Source organism: Notolepis coatsorum (genome assembly GCF_963971535.1).
Source record: "Notolepis coatsorum genome assembly, chromosome: 16".
NCBI classification, from domain to species: domain Eukaryota; kingdom Metazoa; phylum Chordata; class Actinopteri; order Aulopiformes; family Paralepididae; genus Notolepis; species Notolepis coatsorum.
The window spans coordinates 60,448,670-60,468,215 of NC_140180.1; the positions used below are offsets into that span (position 1 = coordinate 60,448,670).

The 19,546-nt window shown below is 41.1% G+C and overlaps 2 protein-coding genes across 6 annotated transcripts in view; one reads left to right on the forward strand and one right to left on the reverse strand.

Moving 5' to 3' along the window:
* gdpd2 (glycerophosphodiester phosphodiesterase domain containing 2) overlaps positions 1-1,241 on the reverse strand; it is a 118,467-nt gene extending 117,226 nt beyond the window's left edge. For all 3 annotated transcript variants that reach the window (XM_084332168.1, XM_084332169.1, XM_084332167.1), the window contains exon 1: positions 1,104-1,241. The gene's annotated coding sequence lies outside the window, so the exon portion shown is untranslated. The remainder of the gene's footprint in view (positions 1-1,103) is intronic.
* On the forward strand, positions 1,223-19,266 carry pdzd11 (PDZ domain containing 11). Of its 3 annotated transcripts, none has more exons than XM_084332171.1 (6): positions 1,223-1,354; positions 2,577-2,683; positions 2,917-3,057; positions 3,987-4,085; positions 18,302-18,362; positions 19,188-19,266. In XM_084332171.1, exons 2-6 carry the CDS (start codon positions 2,591-2,593, stop codon positions 19,220-19,222), a joined length of 429 nt encoding a protein of 142 aa, XP_084188297.1. In that variant the 5' UTR covers positions 1,223-1,354; positions 2,577-2,590; the 3' UTR covers positions 19,223-19,266. The 3 variants fall into 3 exon arrangements, with proteins under 3 accessions (XP_084188297.1, XP_084188299.1, XP_084188298.1); XM_084332173.1 differs by lacking the exon at positions 1,223-1,354 and adding an exon at positions 2,109-2,161; XM_084332172.1 differs by lacking the exon at positions 1,223-1,354 and adding an exon at positions 2,128-2,212.
* Positions 19,267-19,546: the final 280 nt, after the last annotated feature.

Genomic DNA, 19,546 nt, shown 5'->3' on the forward strand with positions numbered 1-19,546 from the left:
GCATGTTGACTGGAAGCAACTCACTGACAGTCGACGGCGTTATTAGACCCATAGATATAATATAAGATATATTTTAAGCACTCGCAAATGTCACAGTCTAAAACTATATCCATTGAATAAAGACCTGGCGATGAAGGGGGATCCGCGCCCCCTGCTGCTGGCGGTCAATGTGTTAATGAGCAAGGCCCAAAATACATAGCAAATTCCCTAGTTAGTTATCTGCCCTCAAGAACGGTACGGTCATCCACTACAGGTTTATTAGACACACCCAGAAACCAAAAGAGGATCGGGCATTTGCCAACTATGCCCCAAAACTATGGAACACGCTACCATCCAACACACATCAGGAACGCCAGCTCCATACACATCTTTAAAGGAAAATTTCAAACGTACCTATACAGTCTAGATTACAAATAGTGTACCATGCCTTAGGGAAAGAGAGTATCTTATTGAAATGTTTTTATTAATTTTATGTATTGATCTTTTACTGAAATGTGTTATTTTACTGTGCTTTGCCTATTTGCTGTACTTTTATTACTGTTGTCTTATTAATGTGATGCTTTACATATATACGTATGTTTGTGTACAGCACTTTGAGCTGCATGACATCATGTATGAAAGGTGCTTTATAAATAAATCTTTACTTACTTACTTAGAAATCGGTTTCGTCTGGACATGGCCTTACTTACAATGAAAACGAACACAGAAACATAGCACTTACTTCTCCCACCATCTAATTGCAGAGTTTGATTGATTGATTGGAAATTGTATTAACAGATTGCAGAATGGGTACAATACAGTACGGCTCAATACACACAATTGTTAAGGGGATGCAGACCAGAGAAAGACTTTCGTCTTGTTTACATCAGGGTCCCCCATTTCCAATTCATAATGACATATGACATACACTACAGATATAAAAATCTAATCTAATCATGACATTTATGACATGCAGATGCAGTTACTTTATATATCTATATATAGGATACTCATTTAATACATATTTTTTGGAATATCTAAAAGATGCAAGATGCAGCAGCAACAGTGGGCAGCATGTGCCCACTCCCACAGAAATAACATCGACCCAATCAACCGTGACATACCTTGTATAGCCAGCCACTGGGTCCGGGCTTCTCTTCAAAACCATACACTTTTCTGCGCCTGGTTGCTGTGATGACCACTTTCTTCTCCTTGCCTTTACTTTCTCTCTTACATTCCGTGCTCTTTGAATAGCAAATCCGTGGACGGAATGTTAAAGACTCATGAGTGCGGGGTGCGAGTTTAATGGGTGTGCGAGGCGAGCACTGTGTGCGGGAGGGAGAGTGAGCATGGTGTCCAACGGAATCCAACACAGGTAAAGCAGATTGTTGACAGATTGATGAGCACTGCTCTACCCTACTGGGAGAAATGGCTGGCTTTTTTCTATGAGCAATTTAGCACAACAGGTTGGGTGACGTCAGATGTTATTTGTCGTGTGTGTTGCCTATATGTAGTGAACTCTAAAATAGCTGAGCATTATATGGGAGTTTAAACTGTACATGTGGAAGTTATTAGGACTAACAAATCTCTTTCAGCAAATTATCCTACCTAATCAAGCCATAATCTCGAACACAAAACTCAACCGAAGGCGCTTTCAAATCTTGTTTTTCTCCTCAATTATAATATGTAATTAATAATAATAATAATAATATGCTGATGTAGATGTTCCCATGTGCCTATAGTGTCGCTTAATGTACATTATTTAAAAGCGTTAATGTGCCCAGTTAAAACATGGCTGAGACGACAATTTAATGTAACTATACTTTTATAGTTATGAATACTAATTATTTGTGTTTCATTAAAAATATAAACACGTTTTTTCAGGTTCGGATGTGGTTTATTACAGCCATCTGCTGGCAAGTCTGAAATTCAATTGCATCCCCCCCTTACACAATTTAGCTTCTTCGCCTCTCGTCTCGATATATCTTTTACGCCACATATCTTGTATTTTTGCAGTCTATTTTAAATAGTAATAATAAAAACCAAGTGACGACCATTTGTTAATCATACAAAAAATAAAGAATTGTGCCCGTCGCGTTGGTGTTTGGTGAACTACCCCTTTAGTGTGATTCCAATGCGCACGCGCCATGCGTGGCTTTGTTTTGATCTGTCCGACTGACTGGTGAGGGAGATTGTTGTCATATCTGGCTGCATGTCGATAGCAATGGTGATGGTAATCGTATACCGTCAATTCAGTATGTTATAGCTCAGACTGAGGTAGATAATGCTGGCTGACAATTATCTGTACGGAGGGGATCATCAGCAGACAGCCACAGTAATAGCTGATATATCAAGCTAACGTTAGCATTACGTTAGCCTGCAGGTGTCCATTGAGTCATTATTAGCTAACGTCAATACTAACATCTCTACACGTAAAGTCAATTTACTCTACATTTTCTTGCCAGCTAACAGTCTGCAAGTTTCTTTTCTTTTGTGGATTTGTTTCCCTTGTCTAAAGCTGAGACGAGTTTGTTAACGGAGCTAGCTTGCGAAATTTAGGCTAGCTAATGTGTATTTTTGTGTGTGATTGTTTTAAGATTTAGTGAAAAGCATGGACCAGAAAATTCCATATGATGACTACCAATTGCCAGTGGTGTTCCTGCCTTCGTACGAGAGTCCACCAGCATGGACAGCCCCGCAGGAGGTCTGAGCTGCACCCGATCTGTTCATGATCATAATGACAATGTTGTTGTAGTTATGAAACACAATTGCCACAACTCCAGGAAAAGTTGAAAAGATTTGTTTACTAGTCATATATATTGCATACCATATAAAACGTTGGTTTTATGCCATATAAAACGTTATGGTCGTGGAGATGACTAGGGTCACCATGGACAACATTAGTTCAATAATGTTTTTTTTCTGTGTTGTGTGTAGCGGATCCACCACCCTGAGTACAACAATGAGCTCACCCAGTTCCTGCCACGCACTGTTGTACTGAAGAAACCTCCCGGGGCTCAGCTAGGCTTCAACATCCGTGGGGGCAAGGCCTCTCAGCTGGGTATCTTTATATCCAAGGTGTGTGTATGGCCTCTCAGCTGGGTATCTTTATATCCAAGGTGTGTGTATGGCCTCTCAGCTGGGTATCTTTTTATCCAAGGTGTGTGTATGGCCTCTCAGCTGGGTATCTTTATATCCAAGGTGTGTGTATGGCCTCTCAGCTGGGTATCTTTTTATCCAAGGTGTGTGTATGTATGGTCTCTCAGCTGGGTATCTTTATATCCAAGGTGTGTGTATGGCCTCTCAGCTGGGTATCTTTATATCCAAGGTGTGTGTATGGCCTCTCAGCTGGGTATCTTTATATCCAAGGTGTGTGTATGGCCTCTCAGCTGGGTATCTTTATATCCAAGGTGTGTGTATGGCCTCAGCTGGGTATCTTTTTATCCAAGGTGTGTGTATGGCCGCTCAGCTGGGTATCTTTATATCCAAGGTGTGTGTATGGTCTCTCGGCTGGGTATCTTTTTATCCAAGGTGTGTGTATGTATGGTCTCTCAGCTGGGTATCTTTTTATCCAAGGTGTGTGTATGGTCTCTCAGCTAAGTATCTTTTTATCCAAGGTGTGTGTATGGCCGCTCAGCTGGGTATCTTTATATCCAAGGTGTGTGTTAGTGTGTATGGTCTCTCAGCTGGGTATCTTTTTATCCAAGGTGTCTCTCAGCTGAGTATCTTTTTATCCAAGGTGTGTGTATGGTCTCTCAGCTGGGTATCTTTATATCCAAGGTGTGTGTATGGTCTCTCAGCTGGGTATCTTTATATCCAAGGTGTGTGTATGGCCGCTCAGCTGGGTATCTTTATATCTAAGGTGTGTATGTATGTATGTGTATGCCCTTAGAGTCTGGATATTAGGAACACTTGATTTGATTATATAATATAAAGGTATTATTTAATTTGTCATTGTTAATTTCACATCTTGGTCTCTAACTGATTGTGTGTGTGTGTGATGGTAGGTGGTTCCAGAATCGGATGCCCACAGGGCGGGGCTACAGGAGGGAGACCAAGTGCTTTCTGTGAATGAGGTGGACTTCCAGGACATAGAACACTCAAGGGTGAGTCACAATAGCACTTGTATGTTATTTGTGTTGTGTGTCGTCACCTCATTTCCGTCCAGGGTTCCCGCAGATATGTATAAAGTCTTAAAACGTCTTCAAATATATTTCTTTAAATCGATGCAAGCTGTACATTGTATCAAAAGTTATGAGCTTCATAGGCTTGTTACGAATGTAACTGGGCAACTTGGATAGCACAAGGTCCATGAAACTCTTTATAATGTTTGATACAATGCACGGTTTGCAACTATTTCCATATGAACATATGAAGACACATTTAATTATACTGTGAGCATCCTATTCTGGAAAAGGACATGTATCATGGTTTTTGAAGGCTAACGAAGGATGCAGCACAGTGCTAAGTTTCTCAATACTAAAGTGATCAGTGAAATGATGGTCTGTACTAGACAACATCATGTCAGCCTGGGTTTAAAAAAAAGTTAACCTGTCCTTGAATGAAATACCATACATATAGTACACTGTAAACCCTGTATCTTTAGTCTGTTTACTTTGTTTCTACATTCATCTATTTGAAGAATCCTGCAAGGAATTGCCTTTCCTATTGCTGAATATCAATTATAATCTATCTTATTCTGGGTCTACTTAGGTGCTTCCTATGTACCATAAAATGTTTTCAAAAATGTATACAAGGTCTTTATAGGGTTGCCATGGTCATTAACACATTGGGTGCTAACGATGAATGACGAATTATTGCTTGGTTGCCACCACTCGAATCAATGAGAGGACGAGCATATTTGAGAACGCTTAGACTATATCTTAAATTATGGCTATGGGTCTAATACACCCGTCGCTTATCAATAACTTGCTTGCAGTCAACATGTACGAAACGGATTGTTTTTTCATCAGTACATTTCCGTTTTATACAGTTTTGAATACGAGTATAGTTTTGGAAATTTCTAGAAAGAAAAAAAGATTCTGCAGTAATAGCCATTTATTGGAATACACACAACACGTTGTAATTTTCCGGCTGATTTATGAATCGTTTTCAAATAAACGCTAGATTATTGATAGTATATGTGTACTTATGCACGCTAGAGAAGCAGGCTGAAAAATCTATTATCAATGCCGTGCCTGGCGCTAACATTACGCACACACTGTACACACACAGGAGACACGTTGTGAACGCTGTGAAAAAACTCTGATTAACCCAATACTGGTAAAATAAAGTCCTTACCTCAGATCAGATGTTCTGCAAAAAGATTAATCCAATTCCTGATCGCCATTCCAAATATCGATCGCGTTTATTGATCCAACGTTATACCTCAAAACACATAATCGACGCTTCTTCCAGTGCCCTCAGTGGATGCAATAGTGTCAGGTTACATGCCTCAGAAGTCAAATGTGGAGCCCGGAGTTTTTTTTCTGATGCATTCCCATTGACTCCATTCCAATGAGTGCAATACCATCCGGGAGACGATAGGGGGCGGTATTTGCCCTTTTCGAGCTCAGAGCCATTCACAATGATAACGTGAGGCTGGATGGATGAAAAATGAATGGATATCGCTAATAAAATAAATAACTATTAAATAACGAGATTTCTCGTCATTGGCACACAGCGCATGGCGGCCAACAACGAGATTTCTCATCGTTGGCACCCAATGTGTTAATAATCAACTTAATGACAACATCTGTATTTATTGATTTTCGATTTTCGATGTTTAGTATCCATTTGTTGGACAGTTGGAGTTGATGTTAGGTTCTAATAAAAAAAAATATGTATATATATTTAGTAATAGTATATATAGTAATATATTGAATGGTGATGCCTGTATTGTGATGGTAGCACCTACTGTAGGGATGTGCATAACAGTTATTTTGATAGCCGGCAATCTGCTGTCATTAACCATATATTTTTTTCGCTTTTACTTTGTGGTTCCAAGTGGTCTGCTGTGCACACAATCTGTCAATTTCACATTCTAATTATCTCTCTCTCAACATGACAATTTACATTTATCTAACGTTACCAGACGACATTCATACAACATAGGCTACATACAGCGATCATCCATGAGTTCTTCTCATCATCACACAACAATGCTTGGTAGTTCATAACGTTAGCTAATTACAAATAAAACAGTGTGCTTGCATGGTAACTGTGATTTACTCATCATTTGTAGCAACACTGACTGAAACTCTGAAACTCATGTCCACATTACAGTAGAGTCCCCATCTTCATTTGCTAAATCCGGGGTTGTGTTTCAAGTTTCAAGTTTCAAGTTTCTTTAATAGTTGTCATACAGAAGTACAGAATACTTTTGTACAAAATGCTTCTTACTGTTGCGCTCCAGAGACTGTGCAAGACAAGATAAGTATGAAATAAAAACATAGTAAAATTAGAAGTAAAAAAAAGGTCACAGTGTTCAGTTTAGACATATGTACAATGTTCGATGCAGAATAGACGTAGTTACCATACAATATACAATACTTGCGCGATTGTGTTGTAGTCTTATATTATATATCTTATATTATACAACGGCATGCACATTTCTCGATTCTGATTGGCTGAAACAGTCCATTTACACGTATGTATAGGGACCATTCCACGCTCCTGGTCCCAGGACCCGCCCACAACCGAATCACATCACTCCGCGTCTCCGCCGTGCGGATTCTTCAGAGAAAACAAGATGGCGGACAATAATCTTTAACAAATGGATATGTTGATAGCGTCATAACGACTAAATATAAAGCGATTCTGTCACGGCGAATGTCTTAGTCCTTTAAACAATGTTGGATGATGTAATTGATGGATCGTGAGTCATTGTAGAACAAAAGAAAAATCGCTGATTGATTGATTGATTATTTGCAATTTTATTAAAAATTTCTTCTTCCCCCTGACTGCAGCGCTCACTCTCACACTGTCCGACGCTGGCGTACCCACACACACACACACGCACACATTCACATTCACATTCACATACACACACACTCCTGTCTGCAACGGCGGGGGAGAGTCAGACTGAGAGAGAAGCCGCTGAGTGCTGCGCTGTTTTAAGTGAGCATGGTCTATTGAATTGATTGATTGGTTGATTGCTAATTTTATTACTGTACGCCTGGTTTCCAACTGGTTAAGTTTAGGCCCTCTAAAGTAGGTTTAAAAAAATAAATAAAAAAATTGGGCGAAGAAAACTTTTTTAATTTGTTTTACCTACTTTCTATAGAAGCATCTAAGAATGAAGTTTGCGCAAATAATATTTTGGGAAGGGAGAACTTTGTTTTGAAATAAGTTCCACACGCTAAAAAAGTTCTGCACGTGCATTCCGTTAGTGGTTAAAATAACGTTGCATTTGTTCGGTACACAGCGCGTACTGAACCGAAGGTCCCGCACTGAAACGGTTCGGTACGAATACATGTACCGTTACACCCCTAATTATATTCTACCTCACCATGGGACATGGGAAGCCAATGAAAATATAATGTTTTAGGCAAATTTGCACATATGGCGGTTGGACATGCAGAGACGGAGATTGTGAACATGATGACGCAGACCCACTCTCGCTTCCAAAAAAAGCATGCATACCATTTTGTTAATTTGTCCGAAGCAGCCCACAAAAAAGGCACTACTATGAAAGGCACACTTTAGGTGGCACACAGAATGCACACGCTCACAGGCTCGAGACAATAATGACTGGAAAGTGTAATACACGGGTCATATTCCACAATTTCACAAGCTGCTGTATTGTCTTGATCTTGACATAAAGCCAGCTAGGAGTTTGGGAAAGGTAATGGCACCTGATAGCACTGTCTTGAGAAGAAGGGATACTCGTGTTCCACAAGCAGCTAAAAGCTATCCGAATACAGTGATATTTCACTTTCATTTGTAATTCTACAAGTTAATCTTGGACTTGGCTGGTCAACCTAGCTGCGGTAGATTTAAATCCATCCATAAATAAACACAATCTACCATGGAACCAACACGCTGCACTATTGTTTTGACGTTGGCGTGTTTCTCATGGCTAGGGCTGCAACGATGAGTCGACGTGGTCAATGGCGACCACCATGAAATCTTGTAATTTAATATTCATGACTAATGCATCGTATCGTTACTTATGTTTTGTGGAGTTCCACAAATCATGTGCAACCCAGATTCGGCTAAAAAAAGGGACTAAACACGTTTCGCAATTATGCCACATCAATGTGGAACGCCCTACCCACAGCCGTAAAAAAAAATGTGAATCCCTACCCACCTTCAAAACCGCTCTCAAAGAGCACCTACGGGAGGCTGCTATTCCAAACTGGCCCCCGTAAATGTCTGAACCCACCCCCTCCTAATGTACAGTTCCCTCCCCCTCGTATGTACATATTTACGGTTAGGATCTCTGTTTAACAGTACTGTATATTTGCATATCTTGTATGTCACAAATGTAACAGTACTGTATGTCATAAATGTCATGATTAGATGATTAGATTAGATTTTTATATCTGTATGTTGTGTATGTCATAAATGTCATGAATTGAAAATGGGGGACCCTGATGTAAACAAGACGAAAGTCTTTCTCTGGTCTGCATGCCCTTAACAATTGTGTGTATTGAGCTGTACTGTACTGTACCCATTCTGCAATCTGTTAATAAAGTTTTCAATCTTTCAATCAATCAATCAATAGATCAATCAATGTGCTGACGTTCAAAGTCATACAGTACCATGCGCAACATGTCATCTAACTAGTGCACAATAAATGAATCATGTTCGAAATAACTTCTCTTAAACGACTATTCGTGATTCTGCCTAAAGCCAAGACTCAACAGTGCGCATTTCACTCGCATTTGGTAACTTTAGTTATTGACATCAACTCGTCAACAGTGAGGAATGGAAGGGTCTCTCCTCTCTCTCTCTCTCACTCACTCACTCACTCACTCACTCACTCACTCTCACTCACTCACTCACTCACTCACTCACTCACTCACTCACTCACTCACTCACTCACTCACTCACTCACTCACTCACTCACTCAAAATATTCTATAATAATAATTATTCTGCAATACAAATTATTAAATTTGCTATAAGCTATTCTCCCTCTCTCTTGTGTGTGTGAGTGAGTGTTGTGTGTAAATGTACTATAGGCTACTCTTTTTGATCAATCCCAAATCGATCAGCACTTTCGCACCTACTCCCGAACTACGCATGCGCAGATGGATGAACCTAGACTCCGTGGGCAATCTGCGCATGCGTAGTTCGAGAGTAGGTGCGAAAAAGTGACTATAGCTCAGCCGAGAAAGTGCAGATCGATTTGGGATTAGTCGCTCTGTATTCAGAAGACTCCAACGTATAAAAGTATATTGGATCATGTCTCCAGCACCCCCACAGCTGTAGCTACAACCACTTAATGGCAAGGCTCTCATCCACATTAATTAATTTTCTCCCCCCACTCTCTCTCCCATGAACTCAGAATACTGGTGTGTTGCGGTGTTCTATTGTTTTATTTTTTTATTGTTTTTCTTTTTTGAGGGCACTCCATCCACCCCCCCCCCCCCCCCTCTTTGTGGGACAACTTTATTATTTATTATACATTTTAACTATTTACAGTGCAAAATACAATAAGAAAAATAGTGACATTTCATTGCCATCTCGGAGGGGGGGAACTCAGACTAGACATTGACAAACAAATTACAACTAAGGACAATGAAGGACAACAACGAATACACATGACAAGGGAAAGGGGGAGGGGGGGGCAGAGAGGGGAGTAAAGTAGGGGGTGAGGAGGGGGATTGAGAGAAGGGTGGGTTATGGAGTGGATGGCTCACAGGTCAATCTCATGTGATTAGGAGCCTAGATTATCCACAAGCAATTCCCAGATGCTATTAAATTGTGAGACTTCGATGTGATCCACGGTTGAGATTGTTTCCTGTGATATGTAATTTGAGAGAAGGCCCAACCATTGCCCAGTATTCAAATTTTTTCTTGTCTTTCAGTTTAAGAGGATAGTTTTCTTGGCGACAGCTAGGGAAACGAGCAGGGGTTTGGTGTTCTGGAATATTAAATTGATAGCAGTAGTATCCCCGAGTATTGATTGATTGATTGATTGAAAACTTTATTAACAGATTGCAGAATGGGTACAATACAGTACAGCTCAATACACACAATTGTTAAGGGGATGCAGACCAGAGAAAGACTTTCGTCTTGTTTCCATCAGGGTCCCCCATTTTCAATTCATCAGGACATATATGACATACATGACATACAGATAGTCAGTACTGCTACATCTATACATTTATGACATACCAGATTTGCAAATACAGTACTGTTTGTGATACAGAAGGAGTCAGGAAAAGGGAGTATATACATTTGACGTAGAAACTGTACATTGGAGGAGGTTGGGTGGGGGGGGGGGGTTGGGTACACTGGGATATTGACAACCATACTGGGTAATCTACATTGGAGGTGGTTGGGGGGGGGGCACACTGTATATACAAGCAAAACTGTACATTGAGGGGGGGGGGGGGGGAGACACTGTACAAACAAACAAAATTGTACATTGGACTATTGACAAAACCATACTAGGTAAATGACTGTACATTGGAGGGGGTTGGGTTAGGATATTTACAGGGGCCAGTGTTGAATTGCAGTCTCCCGTAGGCAGAGGGAGGGGGAGAGAGGAATGCTGCAGCTCATGACCCGGGATAGTGTATTGATGACGGAATTCCAGAAGTCTTGAACAGGTGGGCAGAGCCAGGTGGCATGGAAATAGTTGTCTGGGGTGTTGAGGGTGCAATGGGAGCATACATCTGTGCTTGCAAATCCCATTTTCTGTGCTGTGTGATATGTACTCTGTGTAACACCTTATATTGGATTAATTGAAGGTTAGTGTTGTTAGTCATTGTGAATGTGTTAGTGCAAATTGGTTCCCAGGATACGGCATTGGGAGAGAAAGCCAAGTCCTGTTCCCATTTTGTGAAGGGGAGATGGAATGTAGTGTCTGCGCTTGCCAGTATTTTGTATATCTTTGAAAATATTTTCTTCTGTGATGTTATTTTATTCATTGCTAATATAATTGGAGGTGGTTCAAGATAATTTTGTGTAGTGTTAATTTTTTATTTCAAAATGGATTTCAGCTGTAGAAATTGGAAGTGTTGGTCTGTCCCAATGCCATATCCTTCAGTCAAATCTTGAGAAGTGATTAGGCTGTTGTCTGTGAAGATGTGGTGAAGATGAGTAATGCCTTTTTGTTTCCAAGCTGGGATGTATATGGGTGATTTGCCGAGTTGAAAGTCAGGGTTGTGCCAGATTGGGGTGTATTTACAGGGGGTTAGTGTGTTACCAGTGATTGATCACACAAGAGAGAGTGAGAATGGCTTATAGCAGACATAATAATTTTAGAATATTTCAGCTAACTAAGTGAAATATTTATTATCAACAACTATCCAGTTAGTTTTTATAGAGTAACGTTTGGAGACTGGAGAGTGTGTGTGTGAGTGTATTGGGCTCAGCATCCCCTCCTATTCCTCACTGTTTGAGCTGGAGCGAATATGAACCTAACTTCGCCAACTTCACTCTGCTATGAGCAGCTCCAGGATTAGTTTAACTGTTTTGGGACCAGCTTAGTTGACATTAGCAGCTATCGTTAGTTTAGGTCATTGAACATGGAATTTGTAATGTCCTTCCACTGCTTGCTTCTTTTGTCATACGGACACTGGAAAATTACTCCGCTAGCGATGTCTGTGTTGTGGTTCTTCGTTTAGCACCACTTGTGGAGGGACTGCTTGTGTCCACTTTTTAAACCCAAACCATGTACAGATGATGGACGAAGCACCTTTCTTTCAAACAAATTATTATAGTTTGGAACAGGAACACGAGATCTGCACCACACTCGCTGACATCCACTTCACCATTTTTTGAAAATAATGGACCAACTTCTTGACTTACTAGTTTATTATCTTTTAATGGCAGTTCGCTAGCTTTGTGTGTTACATTTGTAAATCTGAAAACGTTTAATTTTTTTTACATTAAAAGAGCCTAAAGGTAGCCTTCTACTGGTACATCCGGTAGAGTCAAATCTCTACCTTGGCACGGATTTCCACCAGTATACCGGTTCAAGTTCTATCTCTGTAGTGTCTTGCATAGTCCACATTTCCTTTTCCAATAGCAGCTTTATGTTCTGCTATTCTCAGTTTATGATTACGCTTAGTTTGTCTTATGTATATGAAAATACCATGGCCACTTTAACATCTAGTAGTCATATGCATCGTACTCTGTGCTCGGTTGATTGAATTATTTAGAACCCGCACACCATGCTCCAAAAATACATTTAATTCAATTTGAAATGATGCATTCATTGTACAAGATATAGGTCAATTGTCCGCCCCCATCAACTGGCTGACTAATCAGGGGTACTAGTGTGCCCTCTAGTGGGCGGAGAAGTATGTTGGGGACATTACTTCATTTTCAAACAATGAATAACAACAATACATAGAGAATAACATTAATCTAGTATCTCCTTTTTAAAAACAAAACAAAAACAAAGTACCCATATATGAGATGCATAGAAAACTTTCCTGTGCAAATTGTACATGACAATTTCATAACCAAATGCACCCTTTTGTGTTTGTACTGTATAGTACAATAAAAATAATAAAGACAAATTATTAGATGTGTTTTTTGGAGTATGGTGTGCAGGCTCTACATAATTCATTTCACTTTAACATATATATATATTATACCTATGTGTCGACATAGAGTTTATTTATGAACTCCTTCATTTTATATTTTGCACCTGTCTGAGGATGATGAAATGTCTTTGTAATATGTGTGTGAGCAATGCGTACACCTTCCACATTTGTAATTGTCATATACCTCCTGAGCCAGCCAATTCATAGAGGGGATGGACTCTCTGTACATGGAAGAAACCACAGCATCTCTGATTTTCCTGCCTCTCAAAGCTAAATCTGGGGCTAGACCCTGCAAATCCTCATACATTTGGATCAGACCCTAAGATATTCCAATGTTTTCTGATATATCTTTTTTTACTTCTTACATGAATATATTCAGAAACAAAGGTAATTGGATTTTCCTTTTGTCTATATGCCCTGCCAACATATTCCTTCCTGTAACCTCTAATTTCCCATCTTTATTATGGTATTCCATTGTGCATTTTAAGGAAGGATTTGTGTTACTCATTAACAAAATTAGTATTTAGAATAACTACACACCCTCCTTTATCGGATGGTTTTATTATAATTTTAGGGTTAGAGCTGCAGTTCTTTTAAATCTTTCCTTTCCACTACACTAATATTCAAATTTTGTGGGGTCTGTCTGGATTTAATCAGCACTTCAATATCTATTTTAACAACCTTACTGAAAGTGGCCAATGTGGGATTAGGTGCTCCAGGAGGGGGTGCTTTAAGGGTAGTTGAACGCATCACTGTAACAATCTACTATCAAATGAAATGCATTAAACTTATTGGTGGAAACATAACATAGTCCATTGTTCAGTACCTTCTCTTGATGTAAAGTTAATGTATGGTGAGAGATTATGTTACAAACTGATTCGCTAGACTAGGAACCAACCCGTAAGGGGATGCTTGTTGGGGAAGAGGAAGGAAGAATAGAAAGAAAACAATAGAGCACTGGCGTATGTTTCAGCAGTGTCATTTCCCCCTACTCGTCCTCTTCTTCCTCTGTGGTGGTTGCAAACGCCAATGTCCCCCCCCCCCCCAAAAAAGGTCTTCTACAGAGGACTCACTGTTCTGGCCCTGGTTACTTGTTTCGTCCTCACTAATCAGCAGGTTAGGTTGTCGTCCACTTTGTAGTCCCCATCGATTTTTTTCCAACAGTTGTCTCTCCTTCTGTCTTTCCAGTCATGGTCAGTTTCTTTCCAGTCATGGAGTTTCTTTCCAGTCATAGATGGTATCGTTCTTGTAACACCCTCATGCACACACTCACTTTAAACATTGACCTTAAACATTAACTTTAAACACTTTATTTTTTTTTAAGATTCTTTTTTTGGCATTTTATTGCTTTATTGGACAGGCCCGGCAGAGAGGAAGGATGGGAGAAGATATGTGGAAGGACATGCGGCAAAGGTCGCGGGCTCCGGGAGTTGAACCCGGGCGTCCACCCTGGTGCCCCAACTTTAAACACTTTTTTAACATTACACCATATTTGATCTATTCTTACAAATTTGGACTACTGCTTCTACCTAACTTTAGCATTTTGTAGGTTTTAGCTTTGTATATATTGTATATTTTGTATAGTGTTTGGTCTTCTTTATTCTTACTTTTTTACTGTATGAAGCACAGTCTCAGGAGGGTCATACAGAACCAAGCATTTCACTATAATGTACATGTACCTTATATGTGACAAATAAAACAAAACTTCTAATTCTAACTAATCTTCCTGTTTTTGAGACTCACCGATGGTTTACATAATTTTTTTTTATCTAGGTACTTTTTCTCCCCATTTTTCTATTTTTCTCCCATCCCCAATTTCGTATTGTCCAATTCTACCCTCCCCTGTCTCGAACGTTGTTAGGCCATGCCTCCCACAAGCCGGCTGCAATGTGGACGAAGCCTTGCATCACATGTCCCCTCCGGTACTCGAGGAGGCAGCCATCGCATCTTTTCACCTGCACAGTGCGATCTCTCAGCGGTGAGGGTCTGCGTAGGAGGGATACGCCGCCCTCGTCGCTTCCTGATTCTACTGCGCAGGCGCACCAACCGACCTGTAGGAGTCCCTGTCCACAACGTCCGATCCCCACCCACCAGCTTCCCACCCCCTAATACTGCCAATTGTATTAGTATGAACGACCAGCCAAGCTGGTAGCAACGCCGAGAGCTGGGCTCGAACCCAACATCTCCTGCGTTGGTGGCGAGCGCCTTGCCCACTGCGCCACCTAGCCGCGCCGATGGTTTACATCTTGTGGTGAACCCTCTGTATTCACTCTGGTGAATAGATACGCCTACCTCCTGGAGGCGTCTATATTAATCCCAGCCGAAGAGTGCAAGAGCGCTTCCTCATTTTGCCCTGATTGGCCCCGGTAACGCCCTCCAAATGCGCATTTTCTTTTTCCCCGCTCAGATGCCGAAATGGAATACATGTATATTATCGCGACGCAGACCAGATTCATTCGCAACGCCATAATGTTATTTCCCTGTACATTGCAACGTTAACACTTTGACTGCCGGGACACGTCTTTTCACGTCTTTGCTGGCCATGCTAAAGTTGCCGGGGGACGCTGTACAGCGTCCTTATATCAATATTTCAAAAATCTGCGATCGGATTCATATTCCCCCTCCGCTGGCCTGAGATCCACCAGCAGGACCCACTGAGCTCTCTGGCGGTTCAGGAGCGCCATCTGGTGGCCGATCGGCGCAATCGCCACACAGGATATTGAATAGAGGTTGTCATGACGACCGTAGTACTTCCGGGCGCTCGCTATGGTTCATGGGACTCTGGCTCGTCACGCTACACGGTGATCGATTGGCAATAACTCGATAAACAACATGATTTGGACGTATATACCATTATACAAGCTGGAGATGGACCGGGTAAAAATATATCCCATAATGATAAAATGTCTACTCGACGATGATCGCCCAACGGCGCGCGGAGACTGGGGTGAGGTTTAGCGTGTAACGTTACCGTCTTAGATACTAACTGCTATTATCAACATTTGACCCACATTAGATGATTGGTATAACGCTGCCCACGGAATTATAAACGCCCCCTCGCCCATCCGGTCAACATCAGATGACGTGTAGTAACTTCTAGAAGTACATCTAGTTGGAATTTTTTATATCGCGCTGATTGCCATCAAACTGTATTTCATCATCAATATAATGCATTTGGGGCTATATATCACGTTCTGGAGAAAGCTGCAGAAAGAGATGAAAACATACTTATACATTAGACCATACTTTACTATGAATATGTGAATGAAAAAGTTTAACGTTGCTACACAATGAACAATACATATAGGACTTTGAATGGGCCCTAATAATGGCAATGTAGCAATAGAATTTAAAAAGTTATAGCCCTGCAAAGAAGGGGAGTTTCTCCATAGACAAATAGCGCTGGCAATCTATGGTATATCATTAATTTAACCCAAGGCAACCAAAGTGTTAACACAACGCAGCTGTCAACTGTACTTTACATATTATCCAAACGAGGACCACATAACGCCATAACACGCCATAAGGTTATTTCCCTGTACATTGTAACGTTAACACAACGCAGCTGTCAACTGTACTTTACATATTATCCAAACGAGGACCACATAACGCCATAACGTTATTTCGCTGTACATTGTAACGTTACATATTATCCAAACACCACATAACGCCATAACGTTATTTCGCTGTACATTGTAACGTTAACACAACGCAGCTGTCAACTGTACTTTCATAACGCCATAATGTTATTTCGCTGTACATTAACACAACGCAGCTGTCAACTGTACTTTCATAACACCATAACGTTATTTCGCTGTACATTAACACAACGCAGCTGTCAACTGTACTTTCATAACGCCATAACGTTATTTCGCTGTACATTAACACAACGCAGCTGTCAACTGTACTTTGTAACGTTATGTTATTTCGGGCATTCATAACGTTATTTCGCGCGACTGTACATTGTAGCCCAGCTGTCAACTGTACATTGTAAGCAATGCGCATTTCCTTTTCCTTCGCCCAGGTGCGCGTGTTTGCAGAGCTAAATATTCAGCAGGACTGCCAGACAATGGGTCACACAGACAGAAATGAGTCAGTAAATAGTTGGCAATAGGAGTTCCAAGTCCATTGATGCTACGTTACGTATTATAGCAGTGTGACATATAAGCCTATGGCGTGTTCTGTGATTAATGTGATTGACCAGCGTTAATGTGATTGACCAGCGTTGCGACCAGCGTTGCTAATATGAACCAAAGGCTTTAATATGGCGCGTTCTGGCATCTGTGATTAACCGTGTTGAATGGGGGTCTGAACCATGCGAGGACCTCATGCGCATGCGCGGCGAGCACCTGGGCGAAGGAAAAGGAAATGCGCATTGCTTACCGGCGAATGGGGAAGAATGCGGAAGCACTCTTGCACTCTTCGGCTGGGATTAATATAGACGCCTCCTGGAGAGCCTTGATCTGGCCAACTGTTGTGGGGTTTTTCTTCACCAGGGAAATAATTCTTCTGTCATCCACAACAGTTGTTTTCCGTGGTCTTTTGGTGTTGCTAAGCTCACCAGTTGGTTTCTTCTTTTTAGAATGTGCCAAACAGTTGATTTGGACACACCTAATGTTTTTGCTCAATCTCTCTTGATTATTTTCAGTTTTCAGCCTAATGATGGCTTGCTTCACTGATAGTGACAGCTCTTTGGACCTCATATTGAGAGTTGACGGTTACATATTCCAAAATTAAAATACCAGACTTGAAATGAACTCTAGACCTTTTATCTGCTCCTTGAAAAAGAGGGAATAACACACACACCTGGCCATTGAACAGCTGAGCACAAATCCATTGTGGGGTACAGAGCCAAAATAATGAATATTGTGTTGTAGGAGCAGTTCAGCAGGCGTTTGCCTGCCCAAAGGGCTGGGGAGCTTCCTGGCAGGTCCTCCAGGGATGTAGACTAATTCAGTAGGTAGATGCCCCGTGCACACCGCTGTCCACCTTTATTTCTTGGTGCAGGTGATGGTAGGAGACATGAGTCATTCAACAAAGAGTTCACTCATTGATGTAACTAATAGATTTGCTGGGGAAAATGTTTTTAATGTATAGGTATTTCAACTGCAATAGAGGTTGATTCTGGCGTTGACATGTCTGTCTCTTCAGCCCCGCGCAGCAGAGCACACTTAGGTCTGATACCATGAACTTACGTCACTCATGGTTCCTCTTGTGCTGGGAGAGTACTGTACCTGCCCTGAAGCAGGAGCTGAAGAAGTACCTCAGAACGGGGTTCTAAGAACTACGATTGGACACAACAAAAAGGGGCTACTTCTGCCAATAGTTAGAACTATGAAAAGGTCCCTCTGGTCTGAAAACACCTATTGATCTGAGCCCCTGTGAGTTCTAAGGGTGTGATCATTTGTCTCCCAGCTCTGAATTCCGTCACCCCCATCCATTTTCTTTCTTTTCAAAATTCACACGTGGGAAAAGAATGACATGAACTGTACAATGATGCATCAGGGTTCTCCTTTACAGTCATTTGTGTGGCAATCCAAAGTCAAGCGTGTGTCTGTGTCGATCTTATGAAGTTTTCTTCTGTGTCTTTAGGCTGTAGAGATTCTGAAGACTGCACGAGAGATTCTGATGAGGGTGCGCTTCTTCCCCTACAGTAAGTATTGCTCATCTTCCCCACTAAGTGGTATCTAGTGGATAACAGCATGGACCATGTAAAGAATGCCTTATCTATTGCCTGGTGTGACATCCTATACTCTGCCAGATCTTATAACAAAAAGGATGAGTAGCTGATGAACAGGCTAAGTAGCTCTGAGGCAGCTTGTTAGGCTTATATTATTATTATTTTACAGTATTGTTTTGGATAAGTTCCATATTGATTGTGACTTTCAGTGAATGTAGAATTGAGACACCAGCAAGCTACAGTATCTATTTGAGCTATACTGCTAAATAGCTAGGTCACCCTCCTTGCATGTATTGAACTGTGGAACAGATATAATTACACCATACACACAGCAATCAGGAGTCAACTGATTATGGGGGTGTCATTTATAGAAATGCTGCTCCTACCACTCTTAAAACCCTGAACACCGTCTCATCATTCTGCCCTCAGATTTATTACTGGTGATAGCTATGATACTCGCCATGATTCTCTGCTGAACTATAGACAGTTTAGGGCTATGATCTTAAACCTCCCTGGTACATTGTGTAAATGTTTTAACGGATTTGTATCTGTGTTTTGCTTTATTTTTTTATTTTTTTTCTATGCCTAATTCTATTGATGTGTAACTGACTGTTCTGATCTTTTTTCTTACCTTTATATTGATCTGTGGTTTAATTATATATTTTAACGGGAATGTTCAACTCGACATCGTTGCAAATAGATTTTCAAAACTGATTTTCTGAGTTGAAATAAAGGTTTGAACTGGTGCTTTGAAAAATGGGCTCTAATAGCCTTTTCCTGTCCCTGTTTCCCTGTCAGACTACCAGAGACAGAAGGAGAGAACCGTCCACTAGGTGGCAGCAGACCATCGGAGGAGAGAGAGGGGGGAAGAGAGAGAGAAATAGAGAGAGAGAGACACACCAACAGAACCTGATGCCCTTGACACGTCATCTTCAACCTCCACAGACTCCAGCCCCCATCCTCTGTGATGGTCTCAGGATGAGTGATCAATGACTAACAAGGCCCATCTATGACGAACAGGTGCCACATGCAAGAATTGCATAGAATATCAACCCATTGCCTGTCCCTTCCACACAGACACCCAGCACCGTGTCCTCCGCTCCAAGGCAGGATGGATGTTATTCCATTATGGACCACTCAAAGTACATATTTGCCTC

What these genes read in the sequence shown, in the direction of transcription:
- pdzd11 (XM_084332171.1), top strand. Translation starts at nt 2,591, where the DNA reads ATGGACCAGAAAATTCCATATGATGACTACCAATTGCCAGTGGTGTTC. An exon ending in CATGGACAGCCCCGCAGGAG is followed by an intron (nt 2,684 to 2,916) that starts GTCTGAGCTGCA and finishes TGTTGTGTGTAG; the next exon opens with CGGATCCACCACCCTGAGTA. An exon ending in GGTGCGCTTCTTCCCCTACA is followed by an intron (nt 18,363 to 19,187) that starts GTAAGTATTGCT and finishes TTTCCCTGTCAG; the next exon opens with ACTACCAGAGACAGAAGGAG.